Source organism: Lontra canadensis, unplaced genomic scaffold, assembly GCF_010015895.1.
Source record: "Lontra canadensis isolate GAN:19392208 unplaced genomic scaffold, GSC_riverotter_1.0 scaffold34, whole genome shotgun sequence".
NCBI classification, from domain to species: Eukaryota; Metazoa; Chordata; class Mammalia; order Carnivora; family Mustelidae; genus Lontra; species Lontra canadensis.
In genome coordinates, this window is record NW_022631028.1 from 205,489 (window position 1) to 224,857 (window position 19,369).

At 43.5% G+C, this 19,369-nt stretch overlaps 1 protein-coding gene across 27 annotated transcripts in view; it reads right to left on the bottom strand.

The window, feature by feature from the left end:
• Positions 1–19,369, bottom strand: part of CADPS (calcium dependent secretion activator) — a 467,297-nt gene that overhangs the window by 176,736 nt on the left and 271,192 nt on the right. For all 27 annotated transcript variants that reach the window (XM_032867304.1, XM_032867302.1, XM_032867301.1 and 24 more), the window contains exons 7-8: positions 11,432–11,543; positions 3,832–3,971 (exon numbers count right to left, since the gene is read on the bottom strand). In XM_032867304.1, coding sequence (XP_032723195.1) covers positions 3,832–3,971; positions 11,432–11,543 — 252 coding nt within the window. The remainder of the gene's footprint in view (positions 1–3,831; positions 3,972–11,431; positions 11,544–19,369) is intronic.

The following is a 19,369-nucleotide window of genomic DNA, read 5'->3' on the forward strand; positions in this document are numbered from 1 at the left end:
GGATCATGCCCTGAGCCGAAGGCAGAGGCTTTAACCCACTCAGCCACCCAGGCGCCCCACACGTGGAGTCTTTGGGGAAGAGCAGGGAGGCCCATGTGGCTAGAGGAGTGATCAAGGTGAGGGAGGTAGTGGAGTTTTTATAGCCATGGTAACAACAAAGGGTTTTCCTCTGAGATGGGGAATCATTGGAGGTTTTCCAGCTCCAGCATTGGAGTGGCAAGAGCCAACTTCTGTGTTAAAAAATATTACTCTTGGGCGCCTGGGTAGCTCAGTTGGTTAAACACCGACTCTTGATTTCAGCTCAGGTCACAGTCTTGGGGTCCTGGGATTGAGCCCCACATCGGGCTCCATGGAGTCTGCTTGAGATTCTCTCTCACCTTTTGCCCCTCCCTTTGCTTGCACTCTCTCTTTCTTTCTCTCTCTCAAGTGAATAAATAATAAACAAACAAACAAACAAACAAGTAAATGTTTTTCAAAAATTACTCTTGTTGCAACATGGGGGGTTAAGGGGGTAGGAGAAGAATAAATGAAACAAGATGGGATTGGGAGGGAGACAAACCATAAGTGACTCTTAATCTCACAAAACAAACTGAGGGTTGCTGGGGGGAGGGGGTTGGGAGAGGGGGGTGGGGTTATGGACATTGGGGAGGGTATGTGCTATGGTGAGTGTTGTGAAGTGTGTAAACCTGGCGATTCACAGACCTGTACCCCTGGGGATAAGAATATATTATATGTTTATAAAAAATAAAAAATAAATTACTCTTGCTTCCTGGTGGGAAACAAGAGTACAGGGAAGCAAGGACAGCAGTAGGGGGACAAACTGCTTACAGAGTAAGGGCACAAGTGAAGGGGAAGAAGGTTGGAGACTTGTGTCCAAATGGTGATATAGTGGTGGTGAGGAGAGGTTGAACTGTAGGTTTACCTTATTTGCAGTGAACAGAATTTGCTGCTGGATGAGATGAGGAGCAAAAGTGAAAAAGAAATGTCCAAGATGACCCCAAGTTTCTTGGTCTGAGCAACTGGGTGAAGGGAGAAGCCATTGGAGATGGGAATATAATGATAACTAGTCTCTATGAGGCTATTTCAGAGATAAAATGAGAAAGTGAATGTGAATACATTTGCTGAGCTTGAAAACACTATATGGACGTAAAATATGAAAAATTACTCTCCGAGGACTTGCTCATTGTCAAACAGGCCCAGATCCTAATGTCTTAAGGCCAGAAAGTAGCATTGACTTTCTTACTAACATTTTTCTGTTCAATAAGGAAAGTTATTCTGAATGGCCCGGTGGTTCATTCAAGGAACCACAGTCCACCAACAAGGACTCATTCACAGTAATTCTGATTTTCCTTTTATGTTTTAATAAACGTGAAAGTAGATACAATTTATAACCTCAGTCATGCTTTTTAAAATTTCCTTCTCTCTACTATTCTTTAAGCTTTAACACTATTCTGATATTTCTCTCCTTTACCACACAATGGGGCTCAGTGAAGCTATTTTAACTTTAAATGAAAAAACAAACAAACAAACAAACTACAGTCCACAGTATACATTTTTATTTTCTTTGTCATCTCTTGCACAACTAATGCTGCGCATGCCTGATTTAGGCCACATTGGGTCTGACAGTGTTAGTAAAAAAAATCATTGCCTACTTCTCAGGGCTCCTTCAGGCCTTCCTTGTTATTTCCTAGCAGAGCGGTGATTTTTACATGGCAGTCAGTAATATGAAATAGCTATGTAAACTGTCAGAAGGGAGTTACATATTTCTTCTGTCATCCATAGGGTCAAGGTAGTCTAAAATGTCTCAATAGTTTTGCAAATGAATCAACAGAAAAATTAGTGAATTCAGATCAGTTACTTCAGTTTCCAACACAGTAAATGAAAAGAACGTGGGAAATGGGAATGTGTTCCATAGAGAAATTAATACCCGTGCAAGGTGTACCGTGGAGCTTAAATGTGGGAGTACTTGAAAAACTCCTTGTTTGGTGCTTCAAAGGGGCTGAGTAGGTCAGGTGAGGTACTGATCCTTGACAGAAGTTTAAAAAAACTGAACTTTTGAGGACACATACATTTAGTCATACTTTAGTTTTGTCTCTCTCTTTGGTCTGTCCTACTCTCCTCATTTCTCTCTCTCATCTCCTTCCATCCTACTCATTCACACTCTGGTTCTTTTAGCAAATAGTTACTAAGCATTTATGAGCCAATAGTTTGCTAAATATTCAGAATCTTTTCCTGTGTGCTATAGAGACCTAAAAGAATTCTCAAACCTATTGTCTTGAAACTGGAATGTTTACATCAAGGGGGAAGAAATATGAGGGAGAAATTCCACTTAACATTTTTAGAATATACGCCAGGAGTATGGTAAGGAGGAGGAAAGCTGACTTCACAAATATTTCATGAGAATATTCATGAGAGGATAACTTGATTGAAGTGAAGCTAGCTGCCCTTCATCATGGACGGCTGAAAAAAGACTACATGTGTAGCAAGGGTCTGACTCACTCTCCACAGCCTTCCCATGGCCTCAGGCAGAAGAGTTTTGGCATAGTCCCATCTCAGGCTCTGGGAACAGTTTGGCTTCGAGTTAATGCCACGCAAATTCTCTAAAGCCATGCCAGAGCTCAGATTCAGTACTGGGCCTCCCACTTGTTGGGAGACATTTTCTTTTCTGGAGTTCCCCATGCCTGATTGCCTCCAGTGCCCTGACTGGAAAGTATCTATCTTTTTCTGGAACCTTGAGCATTCCATGTTCCCTAAAACTCCAAGGCACCAAAGCTAGAATGCTGTTCTTTATTCCCCAACCACATGTTGCTGTGGTCTGCTCATCTGCTGGGGAGTGTACTTCCTGTCCTGTCCGTTCCCTCCTGGACCTGTTTAAAGTCTCTATTTAAATGTCTTAATCAGTGGCTAGTCCCTGGTCTTGGGTTTTTGCATTCCCCAAGCCTCTAGCACATAACCAATTCTCAGTTTTCATGTCAATTTTATCACTTTAAGCCAACTCATAGATGCACACACCCCAAAGAGAATTGAGATGTTTCTACTGAGCAGAGGGGCTAAGCAGAATGATACCCAGTTGGCAACTGGTACCTGCAGAATCCCTGAAAAGCAATCCACTCCCTTCCACTGGTTAGACATGCCCCCATTCAGAATTATATGGCCCAACTTCTCTCCAAGTGACCACATTTACTGAGATAGTGGGGTCCAAGCAGTTTAATAGGCCATGGCATATACCCAGTTGTCAATAAACATTTTCTGTACAAATCATTGATCTGTGAAATGAAACTTACTTCACTTATTCTTTTTATGCTACTTGAAATCACTTAATTGTTCATGCCTCTTAACCTTAAGAAACTGAAGGTGATCATACATTTTTTTATGTTTTGGTCATTTATTTGAAGACTACACTAAACACTAACACTGATTCAATGTGAATTGAATGTCTGAATGTCGCCTATGGCACTTGCTCACATCTCTTGGACGTGGCTGTTAACAAAGATGCAAGTGGAAGATACATAGCGTCTGAAAGATCTAGATGCCACTGAAGAGGTACATGAAGTCAGCAAAACCTCCTGAACCAGAACCACCCAGCATGCTTCTGGGAACATTTTGAATTGTTCTGGAAATCCTATTAGAAAAGAAGGAAATTATTCTATCTTGATAGCACAAATGCACATACAGTAATCGTAAGAACTGAGGAAGTTTATAGTAATCTCTCATGAATCCTTTGTATTTCCTTCCAAGTACTTCTCTGAAGATAGTTTTTCTTTTTAGAAAATATTTTAGGAAATGGATGGAGATCTCCCTAAAACTATCACTCAGAGAAGAAACACTTACCCAGAATGTTTCATGTTCTGAGGCTTATCCATTCGGACAGCAAGTTTGATTTTGAGGTCTTGATCAGGGCAGTTTTTGGAGACTGTCATTTTGTGCCACTCTGACTGTTTGGGGCTGTTTGGGGTGGGATGGAGAATAACCTGTAAGGAAAAAGGACAATGATTTTAGCCAGAAAATGGAAACCTGGTCATGGGCGTGTTTTTAATAGATGAGAAACTTTGCTGCTGAGAAGCTGAGTGTCTTGTCCAGCTGCCATAGCTAAGGGCTGTTAAATAAAGCAGAACCCTGGATATCGGACTCCTATCCAAGGCTCCGTCTACCAACCGTGGCTGCCTCTTGCCAAGCAGACCAGCTCGAAGACAGAAATGGTGTTCTCTTGCCCTCTTCTCTCTCTCCCTGGCTAATGCAGTAAAAGTCGAGATCAACGGTTTCTGTGATATAGTTTTTGTATTTTTCCTAAAATTCCAAAGTCCTAAAGCAACCTGGAATGGACGATGTTCACACACGATTCTCTCCCTGTAAGAACACGGATGTACAAAGAAAGAAATATCCTTACACGTCAGGGCACCTCTCTCCCACTCGTCTTTCCACTCCTCAGGGTTCCTTCCCCTTTCAGGAGGAGGAAGGCCGCAGGCGAAAATGGAAGGGACTTTATGGGAGGGATGAGAAACGCGAGACCTACGCAAGGGAAGGGTCTTGCTGACACTCACACATTGGCACAGCATTTCGCCAGACCGTGGCACCTCTGTCACGCAACACCGACTCTGTCCTGGCCTGAAAGGCATCAGACACAGCGGTAAAGATGAGCTCTTGGAAAGCGTCTTTCAGTGTGTGCTTCAGGGACGCCACTCCCAACCGGAGCCTCCTGCTTGGTCCTCACTGCTTCCGGGGGCGGGGGCGGGGCAAGGAGTGGGTAACTCAGCACACCCCCTTCTTCATTTTGCTACCTGAGTTCTCTAGAGCCACATGGGATCTGAGGAACATGCACTGTTCCTCAGGAGTGAACGATGTGGAAAAGCCCCTCAGCTGAGGGAACAGGCACTAAATATAGGCGCAACAAAAGCTGGCCTTGCTAAGATTTGCTTTCGTGGTGACAGCGTGCCCTGGTTTGTTGCCTGCGGGCTTCGGCTGTTTTCACAGCAGCTTTTTTCTTTCGGTGCTGGGGAAGGCAGCCTCTCTTCGGGGTTCCTAACCCCTCCACAAGGGACAGGAGAGGTTCGGAGTCTGGCCGACAATCCGGCCTTACCACAAGCTTGGGTCGTGGGGCAGGGAGGAAGCAGAGGGCTTCTCGCGAGAGCTCGCGGGATGGGTGCGAGCTGAAAGCTTCTCGCGAGAGCTCAGGAAGGGCGGGAGACCCTGGCGGAAACATAAAATCGGTAGCTCTGAGGCGCCTTGTTTGTGCTGATTTTTCACTCCTTCTCATTCCAGGCGTGACCGTTTCCACGCCCCACCCCCTCCATTACATCCTCTCTCTCTGATGAAAAAAAATGGATCCATTTTTGCTGAGTCTTCTCAACGTCTTAGGACAGGATTGAAATAGGAGGCCTGATTTTTCAGATCTGAGGCTGCCAAAGATTTTTTGATCACGCCCTATGCCATCAGAATTCATTGACCCAGTAGCCCAATCTCTCTAAATATATTGCTATCGATACAAAAATACAACACCATTGATACATAAATATAGAAAATATCATTGTATATTTATATATGTTATATAAATATGTCATATTTACATTCTGTTTACATCATATATACTTACTTTGTATTAATATATTACATTGTTACATGTACCATAAAATATACATAAATACAGAAGTCTTAAAAATGAGCTAAATAGGGGCGCCCGGATGGCTCAGTGGGTTAAAGCCTCTGCCTTCTGTTCAGGTCATGATCTCGGGGTCCTAGGATCGAGCCCCACATTGGGTTCTCTACTCAGCAAGGAGCCTGGTCCCCCCCACACGCCCCCCACCGCCTGCCTCTCTGCCTACTTGTAATTTTTCTGTGTTAAATAAATAAATAAATAAATAAAATCTTAAAAAGAAAAAGAGCTAAATATAAAAAGCTGTATTTTCAAGTATCTTGCTAATTGTGGTGGCTTCATGCTATGATTAGCTGTATTTTAAGGGCACCCTATATATTTAGGGCAAGGCTCACTGTTCATGACACTGGAAGTAAATCTCAAGTAGTCTTGTAAATCATTTCAGAATCTCTTGACTGACGTCTAGCCTATCTGATGACTTTGGCAGTGAATTTCTCTCACGACGCGGATGACAGCACGCCTGCTTAGCAGGACGGGTGTCAGCTCCACCGTTTTCATGCTGTTTGCCAGGGATGCAATACTAGCATCATCCTAAGATGATAGCACTTCTGTAGGAATCTTTGCAGGCCACTTACTCATTCTGCGAGGGTTAATTTAGTTAAAATTCTATCACCAAGTGGATCAACTGACATAACTGGTACCAGCGAAGTGTAATATGTTGTAGGATGCTGGGAGCAAGGAAGTCAGGGTGCTGCTGGGCAGCGGGGACCTCTCCCTCCCCTCAAGGGAATGCCTGTCCCTATATGTCTCTCTATATGGTGTTCCATTTCCTGAGACCCCTGCTTTCGGGAGATGGAGAGAGGGGCTGCTGCTGATCCCAGGGACGAAGACACTGTCTCCTGAGCTAGTTTGGCCAGAGGGGTTGGGGAGCGAGGTTGATGTGCTGGGAAGCCAGGAGGGGGAGGGGCTGGTAAGAGAAAGCCCAACCAGGGCCAGAACAGCAGCAGGCAAGGCCCTGAGCCTCCTTCTGCTCCTGCCCATTTGGCAAAATCAAAGCAGGAGCAGCGCTCTGGGCACCCGGAGCTCGTTAACAGGCCTTCCACCATATGGATTCCGGGCGTGTTTCCCACTGGCAATATGGTGTCCATTCGCCGACACAAATGACCACAGCTCATTACTGGCCCCTCCACAAAGACTTCTTCTTCCACGTGGTGGCTCCCCAGGGAGACTTCCTCTCCGGGATGGATGGAGAGATGAGGTCACTGCAGTTCTCCTCCATCTTCATCTCCACCCTGCCATGTGCCTGACGGGTCGACGACTCCTTTGTATGTGTCAGGCCTGCTGAATTATTAGGGTCCTCCTGGGTGCACATGAGCCCTGAGCAGTCCAGACACCTCATCTGGACATTCCAGGCTGCTAATCAAGCACTTTGTCATCTCAGCTGAGGCCCATGTGTGCTGTGCTTTGATGTGGTGATGCTGATGTGGGAACACAACCCACTCCGTGCAGTGAGCTGCATGCTGGCCAGTCCCAGCTTCTCTCAGTTACCTGGGCACATGGGCAGGTCCTTCTGGGGTGGGGGGTTGCTCTACCCTGAGCTTTTACCTGGCTGGTCCTCTCCAAGCCTTAGCCTATATATCCTCCTTACTTCTGCAACTACCTTCGATCCCGGGAAGGCATCCCTGATCTTCAGACTGGGTTACATCCCCTAGCTCTGTGCTCCCAGGTGTTCTTTAGAGACCACTTACCACATTGCACTATAATTTCTAGTTTTTATGTCTATATTCCTTAAGTTTTTTGAAGTCAGAAATTTTTGCCTGTCATTATTTCTGTTTGTTCTGTGCATGTCACAAATGATGGTACACCATGGGCTCACAATCCTATCCCATGAACAGAAGTTTGACAATATTACAGTATTGGCAAGGGTTCAAAGAAACAGTCACTTATGCCTTTTGTGGAAGTATCAATTGGTGTATACTCTTTAAGGGACAATTTGGTAGTGTCTGTCAAAATTCAAATTTCATTCAGCAAAACATTTTTTTGAAAACTATCCTACACATACACACACACACATATGTGCAAAGAAATAAATTCAAGGTTATTCATTGAAGCATTGCTTATACAGACAAAGACTGGAAACAACCTAAATATATTATGATACATCTATACATGAAATATTACACATCTGTGAAACAGGAAGCATGTCAGCATGGGCTAACATGGACTAATCTTCAAATATACTAATATCTCAAGTTAAGTACAAAGCACTATGTATACAGTAACTTCCAGCTGTGCTCACCTTTTCCTTCCTTCCTTATTCTTTCTTTTTTTCAATGTATATACATATGTTTGTGTATGCTATGGTTGTACATGCTTAGAATACTGGGTGAGGAATACACAATAAAGTGAAAACAAGGTTTTTCTCTGGAAAAGCTACTTGGGTAAGGTGGAGGGTATCATTCATTTTCACTAATATCCATTAATTTTTTTTCAGTGGAGGAATTATTTCTTCAATTAAAAAGGTTGATTAAAATGAAGCATAATGAACAAGCTAGATATTGTTGAATGAATGAATGTAGCACTGGGATTTTAAATGTGGCTGTGTCCTGCTAAGCTTGGGAACAGTTAGAGCATAGACACACTCCCTCAGGGGTACAAGAAATTGCTTCACTTTAAACAAGAAAGCAGTTATCATCAGCTGCTGCGTGAGGAGGTGCTGCCAGCAGAGGGCGCCCCAGCTGGCACAAGGACCAGCCACACTGATTCCACCGCAACCACAACAGGGGGAAAGTTTCTTTGGTAGGAAGAGTACATTCTTTTTTTTTTTTTTTTTTTTTTAATATAAACTTAAAAAAAATTTTTTTTAAAGATTTTATTTATTTATTTGACAGAGATGACAAGCAGGCAGAGAGGCAGGCAGAGAGAGAGGGGGGAAGGAGGCTCCCTGCTGAGCAGAGAGCCCAATGTTGGGCTCCATCCCAGGACCCTGGGATCATGACCTGAGCTGAAGGCAGAGGCTTTAACCCACTGATCCACTCAGGCGCCCCGGAAGAGTACATTCTTATCTGGGAAAATACATAATGGGTTTGGAGGAGAAAATGAGTTATTAAGAAATGATTAACTGTATGGGGCTGTGGCAAGCCTGTGGCCTTCCCCACAGCAGTAGAACCAAGAGTTTTATTTCTGCATAGGAACAAAGTGGTACAGTGGAAGCGGCCCTGGAGATGAGTCAGCATCATCCCTGGCATATTACTTAGCTCCTCTGGGCCGCAGTGCACTCATCTGGGCAGGATAAGCAATAACTCATCAAGGTTATCATGGAGCGTCAGGGAGAGGGCTTCACCGTGTCCTCAGGGCCAGGCCCTGGCCAATGGCAAACGTATAGTGCCTGGGCAGCACCTAACTGGGTGGATCTGGGGAAGCTTCCTGCCTTTCGTGGGAATCTGTTTTCTCCCCTATAAATAAAAGGGTTTGACTAGCCCAGTGGGCTTAAATTTCCTAAGTGGAGACAGCTTTGAGAAGTTGGTGAATGCTTTAGACTTGTGTCTCCAGAAAAATGCACATATGCCCCTCCCCACCTCGACATTTGCAAACGATTTCAAGGGGTTCCTGGATTCTGTGGAACCTTCTGTGGACTCAGGCTGAGGATTGCCGGACTTGCCACTTCTAACACTAATACCCTGGTTGGCATCCTAGTAATACGATTCTGGGTCAGCTCTATAGATGAAAGCCAGATTAAGTAAGTCGGCACAAAAGGATGAAAAAAGAAAGCATGCTTACTGTGTTCTTCCTGGCCTTGTTAGAAGTGTGTGTCTGTGTGCTTGTCTGCAGGTGTTCTCACCTTATTCCACTGACATACTAGGGGGCTTAGAGAGGTTGAACGTTTGGCCGAGGTTACACAGCTTTCAGAAGGAATTATGAAATCAACCAGTATGGAATGAAATGTACTGGGAGTCTCTGTGCTGGGTTCATGGTATAGGGTAGTGAACAGAGTAGTTTAGATTTCTATGCCCATGGGGTTTTCGTTGTCTAGTGTAGGAGACAGAAGCCAAAATTTCTGTAAATAACTCTCTCTTTCTCTCCTTGGTGATCAAATTTAGTTGACAGGCGGCTGGGGTGGTGAATGAAGGAAGATGAGCAGTCAGGAAAGGGCTCTCTGGGGAGGGGACAGCATCTATGTAAGGAAGGAGGCAACCTTTTGAAGAGCTAGGCAGTGGGGGGTGCTCCAGACAGCGAGAAATCCCTCTGATGCAGGAAAAGAGTGGTTTATTCAGTGGACTGAGAACTGTCCCCAATGCTCTTGGGAATAGTGGAGGAAGGGAAATGTAGCAACAAAAGAGGCCGAGGAGGTGGGCAGAAGCCAGATCACATGAATCTTTGTAGCTGTGCTACAGAGTTGTAATTTTATTGTAAGCAGTGTGGAGTGATGGAAGCATTTGAAGTCAGCAAATCTAACTTACATTCTGAAAATAACGGCTGCGTGGTGCAGAGTTGATAGCTGAGAGGCAAAAAGAAATGTCTTTATTATAATTCTCAGTGGTACTCAGAGGGATTGGGGCCTCCTTTTGGGATGTTTCAGAAATCTGGGGGACATTTTTGGTCGACAAGATAATGGTGCTGGGCTCTGTTGGTACTGTATGGCCGGGGCCCAGGGATACTACACGCCATGCAGTGAATGAGATGCTTCTCCTCAGTGAGGAATCGTCCTGCACGTTACCCGACTTCTGAATATTCCCACTGGGTATGAGTGGAGGTGGAAAAGCCTGTTTATAACGAACTGAGTCTGGATCTTAAATCTTCTTTACATATTGTTAAGAAGAAAACCGCAGGCATCAAAGGGTATCATTTGTTCCCCAAATGGTGCTCAGGACATAATCTAACTTCACTTTCAACCTCCCCCAGAAATGTAGTCTTAATGGGTCCATCAGGAAGTTTTTGGTCAGGGCTGGTGAATCTGCCACGTGAGCCCCCTCCATCCCTCAAAGAGAGACAGGGTCATCTGTGTGATAAGACCTCTCACTTTCCCCCCTAAAGGAAAACCACCTTGCCTAAAACAATCCTTTTCCTTTGCTGATAATTTCTCGCCCCATCCTCCTTCTACAGAAACTTTGGTTATCATACATCTCCTTGGAGCCCTCTCTACTTGCAGAATTCATGAATCATTTAATAAGCAATTAGATCCTTAAACTTCTCTCCATTGAATTTTTGTAATTTGGAACAATATACACTCAAAGTATTTTTGGTGCTTTTCCAGGGAAATTGAGGAAACTTTGTTACCAAGATTTGTGGGCCGTTTCAAGAAATCTGTTTACTGACATTTAAGCTTCAGAGCTTCTCCCCTCTAGGGCGGGTATTGTGGCCGTGACCTTTAGAGTGGTTCACATTCCTTCTTTAGGTCTTCTAGACATTCCTTCTTTAGGTTGTCCCTAAATCTTTACATTTTGAAGTTATTTTTCTTAACTAATTCCCTTTTATTTCTCCTTCATATTATGTCATTGTATTGATTTTTAAATTGTTAGATGGGTCGGTTTGTTAAATCATATAATAATTTCACTTCAGGATAGGCGGGTCATTGCAAAACTTGGCTCTAGAGAGTTTCTGGGTCTAAGGTTGTGGAGAACCCCTACTCTGACTTCTGCAGCATGCACTATTGGTAGTCCAGATTTAAAGAGGAGAAACAGAGGGATGGAGAGGTTGAGGGACTTGCCCAAGGTCACACAGTCAATGGAGAGTAGAGCCTGTGGATTCAAACCCAAAGCGGGACATTTCCTACTTGGCAATGCTGCCTATAGGACCTGGGGACACCACTCTTTGGAGCTCCTTGTGATGGGGAGCTCTTACCCGTCCGAGCTCCTTGTCCTCCAAGGCCAGGACGCCTGTGCTCTCTGTGAACAGCTTCACCTTCACAGCAGGCAGTGCGTGGGTTGTCGAGAAGTCGCCCTGGGTGCCCCAACTGCAGACAGAATCAGAAAGGTTAATGTAGAACCCTCTGCTTTGACAATGCTAAACTCAGCTGCCTTCCTCCCGAGTAGGGGTAATGCAGGGTTAACCCGAGGCAGCACTGGCTGTCACATCCCCCTCCCCTTGCCTCCCCTCCAAAGCTGCCAGAGTGACAAAAAGTGTTAATTAACTTGTTAGGCAAATGCAAGACAGATGCTCAGAAAGTTGCCACGGGTCTTCACAGAGCACTACAAGGAATCACTTGGAATTAGCATGAAATGGAGTTGTTGAGAACTTTTCCCCATGCATTTGCTATTCTTACAAATGATTTCAGAATTAGCACAAATATTTCCTTGTATCCTTTGAATCCCTAGTTCTTGAAAACTGCAGTTCTAGATTTTGAGACAGGGCTTCATTTGGTCAGAGCCAACACCTGACTTTAAAACGCGATGTCAGTAGTCATGGAGTGGTGGGGGGAGCATTTTCTCTAGTATTAAAAGATGAGCTGAATAGAAGAATGGATGGAACTCAAAGGAGTGGAAGGTAGAAGGAGGAAAAGAGGGAAATGTCCTTCCCCACTGGTCTGTGGGAATCTGAGTCTTAGATCGCCTCAGAGCAGAGGGTGGCTTAACTAGCATCTGGGTGGGGTGCCAGGTGGGGCAGACACAAACCTCTGATGGGTCCCTCAGTTGGTGCCTTTTCCTCTACTCATCATTGTTATCACAGAGCCCTACTATCCGTTCAATGCGATCTTCCAGAAGTGTCCACTGGATTGCACTGAACCCCAAGGGTGAAATCCAGACTTCTGTGTATAGTCTCCCACTTGCCTGCTCCATCTGGGGGTTTGGATTGCACTGGGCTCCCAGTGTGCACTCCAGACCCCCTGTGTGTAGTCTCCCGCTCGTCTGCTCCTACCTGTGCCACCTCAGGGCCCCTCCAGGCATGCCCTCTGTTGGCAATGCTTCTCCCCACCTAGCTGCCTTTTCAGAGCCCAGCTTCAATAACACCTTCCCATCCCTGGTCTCCCAGTCTAAATATGGGCCAGCGTTAAACTCTCTGGAACACACTGTTTCATTTTCTGTCCTAGCAATCAGTGGATTTGTAATTACTTATTTCTGTGTGATTGTTCAACAGCTGAATCCTCTGATGGGGTGTTTTTTGCTCATGTTGCATACTTAGCATAGTGCTTAGCACATAGAACACACTTAAGAAATATTTGGTGAATAAATAAGTGATGCTAAATATACATTCTTTTACACAATTAGGAAACAGGAATAGACATAATTTTGTATAGGGTTTTTTTTTTCATTTAACTTTATATGATGGCTAATGTCCATACTGTAAATTATACATTAAAATATGATTTTTAATGACCCTATAATATATAGTTCCTTATAGGTATATCATAATTTATTTAACCACTGTTCTATTATTGAGATGGGGTTGGACATGACTTTTTAAACTTCATCTTTGGGCAATATCAATAAACATTATGCTGCTCTTACAATGCTGCAGGAATTCTGCTCATCAATGAACACGTTCAGGTCTTGGGACACCAATTCCCAAAATACTTTCCACAAAGGTGGCAACCATTGTCCCAGCATCTGGGAATGAATGCGAATCACAGGGCTTCTTGCCTTCACGGGGTGCCCCTATTCACTTTTCCTCTGGCTTACTTTGTCTTTGGTGTTTTCATGGGTATTTCCTTGACAAATAGCAGGCTTGAATATATTATTGTTTATTGGTTGTATTTCTTCTTTTGTGAATGATAGAAATGACTTCTAGTCTCCGTGTTGTGCTCAAATAAATCCTGTTGATTAAACTCAAGGATGTGAGGAATCCAGAGAAGGCTGACAAGATAGCACCAAAAAAATGGAGGTAAGGAGGAGCCCAGATTGGGACCCAAGGGATTAAAAAGTCATTGAGGAAACCCAACAGTCATGACTGAGAAAGGGAGAAGACATGCAAAAGAACAGGAGACAGAACAAGAAACAAGTTCTAAACACAACAGCACAATGTTAGATGTACAGATAGAAGCTCCTAATTTTGGTCATCAGCTACTGCAGAAGGCTCCTAAGACAGGGACTCAATTTACTAGCAAAAGCAACATGACAAAGTATAGGGTTTTAAATCAGACACCTTTATTTCAAATCGTGGTTAGTCATTTGCAAACTGTAGGACTTAAGGCAAGTAATCAATGTCCCTGTTCCTCAGAATGCTCAGCTATAAAGTGGCCTCATTTCAGAGTAGTGAAATAATAAAGATAAATAAAAATAAGATAAAGATAAATAAATAAAAGTAAGGATAAAAAATAAAAAGTAAATAGTAACAGGCTTGAAAGAGCATGAGAACCCAACAAGTTTTGGCTACCTTTCCTCCCCAAGATAAGGATATGTAAGATATGTTCTAGTAACTGTGATCATCACTTCTATTTTGTGTTATCCATTCAAAACATATTAAGAATTTATGACATTGCCTTCCTACTATACAATGTAAGTTGTAAGACAGTTATTATCATCCCCATTTCACAGATGAGAAAACGGAGAAGAAACTCAAGATTTCCCCTTTTATTCCAGTGAATTTTGACCAAGCTTTCTAGAACCCAAATCCCTTAATTCCCATGTTACAGCTCTCCCTGCTGACACTGTCATAATTATCAGTAATAAGCATTATTAATAATTAGCCATACTGGCAAAAACCATGATCATTAATTTACTCTTTGTGATGAATTATGCTATTAATCTCTTTGAGCATTTATCATGATTGGTCATGGAGATGAGGAATATTCCTTCTGGAAATCAAAGGAGTTCTAGAATGAGATGCCTTTACACCAAGCCACAAAGAGGCCTTGATCTCAGCGTCCTAGAGGTCCCTCACACTGTGTCTCTATCATACTGTTGTTGGGACTCGTTTGTAGGGGTTTTTCTGGCCTGCTCAGTAGGCACTAACTCAGTCTGCCTGGACCCCTCCTGCTACCAGAGGATGCTCAGCTCATCAGACATTCAACATGACTCAGACTGTGGGGCAGAGTGAGGTGGATGTCAGCTGGATGCAATTCAAGCCACTGGAGGCTGCCCTGAAGGCCCAGTCCCTTTGGATACTGAGGCTTTTCCTTTCCCCCAGACCTGCAGCTGTGCTTTTGGCTTCCCACCATGACCCTTGGCTCACCTCAAGTTTTTAGGTCACTGCTGAGTCCTGATTTATCCATTGGATCTAAAAATGGCAGCCTGGCCCAGTGAAGCAGGCCAAAAGAGAAAAGTCTCCCATCTAATCGGGATGGGCTATGCCATTTTCAAGTCCTGTGCAAAATGAAAATGTGGGGCTCCTTTTTCAAAAAGCAGGAAGAAGTGCCACGAAAGGTACTAGAATATGGAGTCTCTCTTTCTCAGAGAATTCTGCTCAAATGAGTGCTCCACTGTTCCATTGAACTTCACTTAACAAACAGGTTCAAGGATAAAGTAATTAATATCAAGATGACAATGCAGAGCATTAAACCAAACATTGGTCTGAGTGTAGGGCCTGTGTAGTTGCATGAGTCATAAGCCCTTGAATAAGGTTCTGGGTTCAGTGACACCCAGTCTGTTTAGCTGGGACTGAGGATGGGTGATGCAGTGGAAATTGACTGTCAGTGGTGTTGACATAAACCTTCACCCTTCACTATAGTCCTTGGTCTTTGTAAAAGAATGACTACTGATTTCCTTTTGGAGATGCTTCCTATTCATAGAAGACCCAGGGAGATTTAATTATAAGCACTCTTTCCTGTCCCTGTCCCCTTTGAAAAAAAAAAAAGTCATAGAAATGTCCGCACTCTTTCTCTTTTTCCAGCCACAGAGAGACCTCCCTTTACAACAAACGCCTAATATTTATTCAGAGATTACTATGTGCTAGGCACAAATTCCTCTCTCGAAAGTGTTACTCAAGCATACATGCATTTTACTTTTTTAAGTCCTCTTGGCCATCCTGTGAAATGCTTATAATGGTCATTCCCACAGTCCCAGACAAGAAACTCAGACTCAGACAGGCTATAATGTGTCCAGGATCACACACAAGGAGCAAATGGCTGTCTGACTTCACAACTCAAACTCAACCACCTCACCATATGCCCTTCCTCTCACGTTCCACCAACTCACTGCTCTGTGTCTTGATCCGGTTAAATCAGTTACCTCTAACTCAAAGAGAGAGTTCTGTCTCCGGATTGATAGGACTTCGGGCCACTAAGGCTTCTCAGTTTAGATTTATTTCATATGTTCCATCTACTTCGCAGAAGGCTACCTACCCTATAGACAAATTAGTCAGTGGTGCAAGCATCCAAAGTCTTGGCCTTTTGGAGAGGCCACACATCATTAAATGGATCTATTTCTCTATTTCTTCTCTGCTCATTTCTTTTGCTTTGTGGTGCACTGACTGTGGTTATTAAGATGGATACCTCTTCTTAAAAGTCTCCCAGAACTGAAATACAATTGCAGTTTGATTTCATATAGTATCAAGACCAGAGCTTGATACTATTTATTGCAAGCAGCAGTCCGGGATGTTAACGAGCTACTTTCTGAACACAAGTAGATAAAGTAAAGAGGGTGTCTCCCTCTTTTGTGACCTCATCATATCTGTTGGTATAATCACACCATACAGCTAGCTCACAGAAAACCTAAAAATAGTCACCAATTAGCAAGTGCTTAAAGTTTGCCAGGCCCCGGGCTGAGTGCTTTTCATGGATTATCTCATTTAATCTTTCTGACTGCTCTATGAGGCATAGTCTGTTATTATCCCCACTTTATAAATGGAGAAACTAGGACTTGGGGAGGTTAAGTAACTGGACCATGGTTTCAAACTGTCACAGAGCCATGCTTCAAATGCATAGGGTTTCTGACCCCAGAGCTGATGCATGAAACCATAGAGCTTCACTGCCTCTCAGTAACTCATAAGACAGTATCATAGTATAGTCTGACAATTATCCTTGTGTGTATCTGGCTCTCTCCACAGATAATGAACACCTCAGGGGCCGGGAGCATGGCATAACTTTTTTTTTTTTTTTTAATCTCTTGAACCAAGCACAGGGCCTGGCACAAAACAAATACTTATTTAATGACTAGGAAAAAGTGACAAATTCAGAATAATCATGTCACCAAATTCAGGGGATTGTGGGGACAAGTGACATTTAGGATAACCAAGGGTATGACTCCCTCCTTTATGCAAAACTGAGACCTTTATCGGACATTAACTCTCTGCAGTGCACGCTGAGCCTGGCAGCATGCAATCGAGACCCAGCAGACCAAGGAGGTTTAACCCATGAGGCCAAGGGCCGGCAGCAATGCGAACGCCAATGGTATCAGGCTGGAAAGCATCGCCAAGTCATAAAATGAACTATTATCATCGCTTCTGGTCTTTCTAGCCATCAGCACATAAACACAGACTTTAGAAAGGCAATCATTCAGAGTGGCACCTTCAAATGTAAAGGAACACATATTGAGACACGTGAGTCTGTTCCCAACCAAGTACCGTTTACAAGAGGGTGGTGAGTAAATATAGTAACAGTCCAGCTGACAAACCTACATGCTCTCTGTGGCCCTGGGTGAAACTCTGACTTCTCCTGCTTTAGGGATCATACCTCTAATTAGCCCTTCATTTCCTTCTTCATTTAGAAAACACTTCCTGCATGTCCTACCATGTGCAAGTCACTGTGTTAGAAGCTGCTGTGGATCCAGCACAGGTGAAGGGGAAGGAGACATCAGTACTCAGGCATATTGTGTTTTACCTGCAGAGATATCCAATGCAGAAATGATAAACCTCATTAGACTGAGTTTGAGCCTTGATTTTCACATCTCTAATTAGGGATAAGAATAGTATTGACCCCAGAGGATTGATGGATGAATAACTAAGAGATAAGCTATTGTATATACACTGCTCAACTCAATACCCAGCACTTGGAAAACACTAAAAAAAAAAAATGTCTTTCACTGTAGGACTATAGACCAGGGGTTAGTAAGCTCTGTCCCAGGGGCCTAGTCTAGCCAAATGCCGGCCTACGTACAGCTGATGAGCTAGGAATGGTTTTTCCATTTTTAAATGACTGAAAATCATCGAAAAAAGAATGTTTTGTAGCATATGAAAATTACATGAAATTAAAATTTTAATGCCCATCAATAAAGTTTTATTAGGACACAGCTATGTTCACCCCATACCATACATACCACCCATGCTGCTTTTGCACTTCAAAGGCAGAGCAGAGTAGTTACAGCAGAGACCATCTGGCCAACAAGCCTAAATTATTTATTTTCTGGTCCGTTATAGAAAAAGCATGCTGATCCCTGATAGACACAGTGAAATTGCTGGTTCAATCTAATGGGGATACTTTTATTTTCATTAGCAGATCAGAAGGAAGTAGGCTCACTGGAGCACATCCACTAAGGTAAACGGTAAGCATGCACTTACAAGGACCGCTCAGCCCATGGTGATTCCATTTGCTGCTCTAAATTCCTCATGGAGCTCTCTCCAGCACTCTCAGTGTATTGGGAAACTGGGGATTGCGTATCATAGCATTTCAGACACGTGGTGCCCAAATGCTGCTTCCCGACCCACCTGAGCTGGCTGACTCATTTTATCACACTACATCATTATTAATAGCAAATAATAAACATGAGTAGCAGATAATTCATATTTTGGGGGGCTGGGGATGACTTTTAAAGTCACAGCACATTATTTCTCCAAATTTATTCCACAGTGCTGCTGCTTTGAAATGGAGCACTTTGATCTGGGGGAGAAAATAAGGGAGAGGTCTATGCTCGGGTGGAGGGAAAGAGAAATCCACCGCAAAGCAACCTTCTACTGTGTGTTTGGAGAGCATCTGCTTCATCGCAGTCCCATCTCTGTTTACTATTTAAAGCCTCTTATTTGCGGAAGCCTCCTTAGACCATATGTTATCAACAAATGTTGCTAATCAAATACACACAGTAATTTTCATTAGAATTTCCTCCACCCCCTCCCCCCATGAACAAAAAACAACATTTGCCACAAAGGGAATATACCTCCCAAAATGACAGTAAATATCCACCACAAACCTTTGACAACAGAGTGATATTTACAAATGCATATGTGAATAAGCCAAGACAACACATCCACTTTAGGCAAATAAGGACCCTTGGAGAATTGGATTTTGTGCAGGATGGTCTTGGGGGATGATGTCATTAGTTGCCATGGCAATGCTCAGCATAAGGCCATAATTCATGCCACAGAGACAGGATTTGCATTTATTCAAGGTATATGGCTCATGTGAGTTGAGTGTTAAATTGGTGTGGTTCTTAAAATTAACTGTGAGCTTTAACAAGGGAGAACTGTCATTTCAGGGAATGAAAGTGCCTTGGTCCCGTTGCTAAGAGGGAAAGTTAATAATTGCCTGGAGACAACTGCATTAAAATCTTCTGGCCTGCCTTTCAGGCAGACTGCATGATATTCTACGCCAAGAGAATCAATTGTGCCATCACAGTGTGTCTCATGGAAACTAATTGATAGGATGTGATTCTGGCCCCTTAATGTACCAGAAAAGCTAAACTACCTCTTACCTACATAAATGAGGTGTTTGCCTTGTAGAAATTGGGTTGTCTGCAAGGCAGAGAGATGAAGGCTCTGGCTCGTCTACTTGACATTTCCACTGGAATGTCTCCTCTCCAGGAATCTGAAATCAAATGTATCCAAACCTCGGCTTTCACTTTCTCTCTCACATCTGTTCCTCTAAGGCTTCCCTGCCTTAGCCAACGGAACTGCCAGTTACCCAGACTTCACTCTTGTTTTCTCCTCTTTACCCCTCGTCCACTTCGTAGTCATCAGGTCTTTCATACCTCCTAC